This window comes from Thamnophis elegans, chromosome 3 (genome assembly GCF_009769535.1).
Source record: "Thamnophis elegans isolate rThaEle1 chromosome 3, rThaEle1.pri, whole genome shotgun sequence".
NCBI lineage: Eukaryota > Metazoa > Chordata > Lepidosauria > Squamata > Colubridae > Thamnophis > Thamnophis elegans.
In genome coordinates, this window is record NC_045543.1 from 62,084,452 (window position 1) to 62,089,793 (window position 5,342).

Here is a 5,342-nt window from a genome sequence, read left to right on the forward strand (position 1 = left end):
CAGAAGGCGGGCTCAACGGCAATGGTGAGCTAGGCCGTGGTGGCGTGTCCTGGATGACAGAGTCAGGTCTGGGAGGCGTGTCACAGGGGGGAGACATAGATAGAGGTGGGGCCCGTTCTGCGGCGGCTTGAGATTTCTGTTGGAGTCCCCTGCAGGGGGCGCTCGGGTAGGCCGGGCCTGGTGTGATGAAGGCCCGCGGATTCGACTCTTCGGATTGAGCTTCTGGTGACTGATAGGAGAGGCCTGGTGTGGCAAAGGCCTCAACTTGCAACCCCGGAAGGCGGTGTTGCCTTCAGCTGGGTCCGGGCTGTCGGCTGGTGGCGGGAGGCGCCTCCTTAGTTGATCCAGGTGGCGCCTCCATTGGGATCCATCAGCCAATCCGACCCTAAAAGAACAGGGGCCTGTCAGGGCGGTTACAGTGGCCGGAACCCATTTCGTTGGCCCAGAAAATGCTCGGGCCCATACTGTGTCCCCCAGTTTAAACGAACGGGGAGGGGTAACCCCCAGGTTGCTCGGCTGATCCCCTGAATACAACGGGTGTAGCCGGTCCAGGGGAGTCCGCAGACGCCGGCCCATCAAGAGCTCCGAGGGGCTTCGGTTGGTCGTAGGGCAGGGAGTGGAATGTTGGCTTAGCAGGTAAGCCGCCACTTTCTCCTGCCAGTCGCCCCGGTCCATGCGGCCCAGGGCCTCCTTCGCTGAGTGGACCGCCCGCTCCACCCGGCCATTGCTGGCCGGGTGGTACGGGGCTATGGGCGCATGCCGGATCCCTTGCTCGGCCAGAAATTCCTGAAACATGGTGGACATGAATTGAGGCCCATTGTCCGAAACTATGAGGTCCGGCAACCCATGTGTTGCGAATAGCCTTCTCAAGGCCCGGACCGTACTCTCAGCTGTGGTGGAGCCCATCAGGACCAGTTCCACCCAGCGGGAGTAGGCGTCCACCACTATCAAGAAATTTTGGCCGTGGAAGGGACCAGCGAAATCCAGATGGAGGCGTGACCATGGGCCTCTCGGAGCCTCCCACTCGTGAGCAGGCCCGGCGGGGGGATTTGGCCTTGATTGTTGACACGGGGTGCAGCGGCCTACATAGGCCGCTATCTCTGAATCCAACAAGGGCCACCAGACATAGCTACGGGCTAATGCCTTCATTCGCGCTATGCCCGGGTGATCCTTATGGAGCAGGGATAGTACTTGTGGCCGAAGAGCTGTAGGGATCACTACTCGATCCCCCCAAACGAGGCACCCCCCGTGGAGGGAGAGCTCCGCTTGTCGAGTTTTAAAGGGCCGAAAACCCTCTGCCACCTTCTCAGTGGGCCATCCCCTCAAGACCCAGGAAGCGACCTGGGAGAGGATCGGATCGGCCTTAGTGCAGGCCACAACATCCGCGGCAGAAATGGGAAAACCGGAAGACGCGATGGAAAGGATGGAGAGACTGGGCACCTGGGCGGTATCGGTCTCCGGCAGGGGGCAGCGGCTTAGGGCATCAGCGTGCCCTAGCTGCTTGCCCGGACGGTACTGCAGCGTGTACGAGTACGCTGCAAGGAACTCCGTCCATCTCGTCATGCGGGGGGAGAGGATGGGGGGGGTCGGCTTGTCGCCTGCCAGAAGCCCAAGGAGTGGCTTGTGGTCGGTGACAAGAGTGAAAGGCCGACCATAAAGGTAGTCATGGAACCTCTTAATCCCGGACACTGCAGCCAGAGCCTCCTTGTCGATCTGGCTGTAATTTCGCTCCGCCGAGGAGAGTGTCCGGGAATAATAGGCCACAGGGGCCTCCGAGCCATTCGGGAGGACATGGCTCAGGACGGCCCCAACTCCATAAGGGGAGGCGTCACACGCTAACGTCAGTGGCATCCTGTCATTGTACTGAATCAGGACTGCCGCTGACGTCAGAGTCTCTTTGACAGCCGCGAACGCATGCGCTTCGCGGCTCCCCCAGCGCCAGGCCGTGGATCGGTCGAGCCACCGATGCAGCGGCTCGGCTAGTGACGCCTTGTGCGGTATGAAGGGGGCGTAGAAATTCAGGAGCCCTAGGAACGCCTGCAGCTCCGCCTTGGAGGTGGGTGCCGGGGCGTTCCTAATGGCTGCCACTTTTGAAGGCGTGGGGTGGATGCCCTGGGCGTCAATCATGAAGCCCAAGAATTCCACCCTAGGAACAGCAAACTAGCATTTGCTGCGTTTAAGTTTTAGGCCCGCGCCCCTGAAACGACTGAGGACCTTCCGGAGTACTTCGATGAGTTCTGAGCGGCTGGTAGCAGCGATCAGAACATCATCGAAATACGGAACAACGCCCGGTAGCCCATGGAGCAGCCGCTCCATGAGGCTTTGGAAGATCCCCGGGCCACGGAAATGCCGAATTGAAGGCGGCGACAACGGAAAGCCCCACGATGGGTGACGATGGTTTGGGCAGCCGCCGCATCGTCATCCACCGGGAGCTGTTGATAGGCCTGCGCCATATCCAGTTTGGCGAATGTGCAACCCTGCCCCAGGGAGTGGAGCAGGTGTTGCACTACAGGGACTGGATAGGGGTTTGCCTGAAGGGCCAAGTTGATCGTCGACTTGTAGTCGGCGCAGATCCTCACCGACCCGTCTGGTTTAATTGGGAGGACAATGGGTGTCTCCCAAGGAGAATGATCAACGGGCTCGATGACTTCCTGCGCCAACAACTTATCCAGTTCGGCGTCAACCTTGGCCCTTAAGGCAAAAGGCACCCTACGGGCTTTCAGCCTAATGGGAGCAACCTGAGGGTCTAAACTTAAAGAGATGGGGGTGCCCTTATAACAACCCAACTGGCCATCGAAGACGTCGGCAAACTCCCTTAATATGTCTTCGATGGACGAGGGGACAACCCGGTGGACCCCTCCTATAGACAAACCCAGGGCTGGAAACCAATCCAGGCCCAAAAGGGCCGGCAGGTCGTCCCTAACGATTAGAATGGGCAGTTTCCCCTGGAATGGCCCATAGCGCACTGAGATAGGGAAGGATCCCAAGCTAGGAATCAACCTCCCTTGATAATCCCTCAGGGAAACCTCAGACGGCACCAAGTGGCTCTGGGGCACTTTGGGGCAGAGTTTAGAGAAAAGGGACCAGGGCAGGAGGGACCGTGAAGAGCCAGAGTCCACCTCCATCCGGCACCGCTGACCTTCCAGCTGGACGGAGGCTGAGACTTTCCGAGCTCCTGCACCGACTTGGGTCGCCGCACCGTCAGAATTACTAGGTTGACAGGTGGAATAGCAATCTTCAGCCCGCCGCGGGGGCTGCTGCTGCTGGCGGCGCGGCTGCGCCTGGGAACGGCTGGGAGGACTGCAGGAACGAGGGTGCCGGCAGTAGGGCCCTGCAGACTTTTGCTAGGTGGCCTTCCCCTTTGCATCTGAGGCAAACGGCATTGAGGAATGGGCAGGCCTGGCGTTTGTGACGGCCTCCGCATCCTCGGCAGGGCACCATGGACGCCGGTTGCGCCGCTGGCTGTGGTTTCGGCTTCCGCTTAGGCTGAGTTCTCATTTGTGCCACCACATCTTCCTCTGGGTCATCAAACGGCAGGTCGTCCTCAACCATATGGGCTTGAGTTGACACTTCTGGAGGTGGTCGCTCCGGTGCAGATACCTGCAGCCGCTCATATCGGCCGTGGACCTGCTCTGACAGTTCTGCTGCCCTGGCAGTCTCCACGGCCTGAAGCAGGGTGATGCGGTGGTTCCGGAACATGCAGCTCCGCAGGTTGACATCGCGGACCCCGCACACGAACTGTTCCACTAAGTTCTCCTCTAAATTTGAAAATTCGCACTGTGCGGCCACCATCCGTAAAGCCTCTAAAAATTGGCTGATCGACTCATTCTGTTTCTGGACCCGCCGGCGGAAGGCAAACGGCGTGCGATGACAGAGGGGGTGGGAGCGTAATGGTTTTTAAGTCTCGCCATAAGCTCGTCCCACCCCAGCTTATACGCCGGCCTTGGAGCGGCCAGGGCTCTGGCAGACGCGAACATTGACGGTTCGCAGCAGGAGAGGAAGAAGCTGCACTTTTCTTCCTCGGTCTGAGCTTGATTCTTTGAAGCAATCAAATAACACTCAAACCTCTCCATAAAACCCTCCCATGATTCTCCGGCAGAAGTAAAGGGGGCAAAGGGAGGCAGAGCAGACATCATGTTGACCGTAGTGAAGGGAGAGACGATGAGAAGACACACAAAAAATTTTTTTCCTTCTTTCAGGCAGTATCCGTTGCCGGTCTACTCGGCGGCAGCTAACTGCTTGTCTCTCTCTTTTCACCCTAGCATCGCGGAATCGCTGATCCCATCCTCGTCGCCAGTTTTGAAGACTGAAAGGAGGGACGCGACCACAGGGTGAACAACAACTATTTCTTTATTAACTGGTAAAGTATGACAGCGATTCGAGGGAAACGCGGTGCGCGCCAAACTATATATGAACAAGGCGGCCAATAGGAACCCGGGACTTGGGCAGCAACAGCTGTCAAGTCCCTGGTCCAATCCAAGCTATCGTTCGGCCGGCAACAGCCTCCTCCGCGTCCCGACCAATCAGGACGGGGGGAGGCTGTTGCTGACCTCCACAATGGTGCTGAACTAGGTTTAACCAACTGAGCCATTTGCATAGCTCATGAATACTTAATACCCCTCCCACAAAAAAATGTCAAGCATGGCCCTCATCCTCCAAAAAAAAAAAAAAAAAAGTTCGATATTGATATATAACAAATGTCTTTAACTCGTAGGCATTGTCAAGAAATAAGACTGGGATTCACCACCAGAGAAAGGGATTCTGTGTGGCTTTCTGATGAGTGAACCCTGGTGTTGGCTTACCTTAGGAAACGACAAATAGATCAGGGGTCTCCAAACCTGGCAGCTTTAAGACTTGTGGACTTCAATTCCATGCTGGCTGGGGAATTCTGGGGGTTCACATCTGCAAGATGTTTGACGTTTTCTGCTATAGAGGCACAAGCATGGACTTCTATAAAACTCTTGGGACTTAGAAAGGGAGATGTCAAAGGAGTTGTTCAATTATGGAATGTTTCATCAGCTTCGGGCAAAAATATCAATGGCTGGAAGTGATGGCAGTTCTATGGAAGGGTCTTCCACCTCAAAAACCTTCTTGTCTTCCAGAAGACTGTCTCTTGATAGGTTTAGTGTGTGCTGTCCAGGGCTATTTATTTTAAATACATAAGTAAATATCAAAAGAATGCCATCTAAAAAATTTCTGCTTTATCATTTAAGTACTGTTTAAATTACATTAAGTCAATAAATGATTGTATCGGCTATTCTTCCTCATTCAATAATCTTTTCAGAAGTCTAGCCTAGGCCAATATAGTACAATGCTCTTTTTAAAGATGATTTCAGTATTGC

General features: G+C 55.7%; 1 protein-coding gene across 1 annotated transcript; it reads right to left on the reverse strand.

Moving 5' to 3' along the window:
- Positions 1 to 540: 540 nt before the first annotated feature.
- On the reverse strand, positions 541 to 3,792 carry LOC116506173 (uncharacterized protein K02A2.6-like; the record flags this gene model as incomplete). The annotated part of the gene is given in 4 exon segments (XM_032213824.1): positions 541 to 1,628; positions 2,205 to 2,342; positions 2,345 to 2,945; positions 3,439 to 3,792. Coding segments are annotated over 4 exon segments (2,181 nt in total), but the record flags the coding sequence as incomplete, so codon positions are not given.
- Positions 3,793 to 5,342: the final 1,550 nt, after the last annotated feature.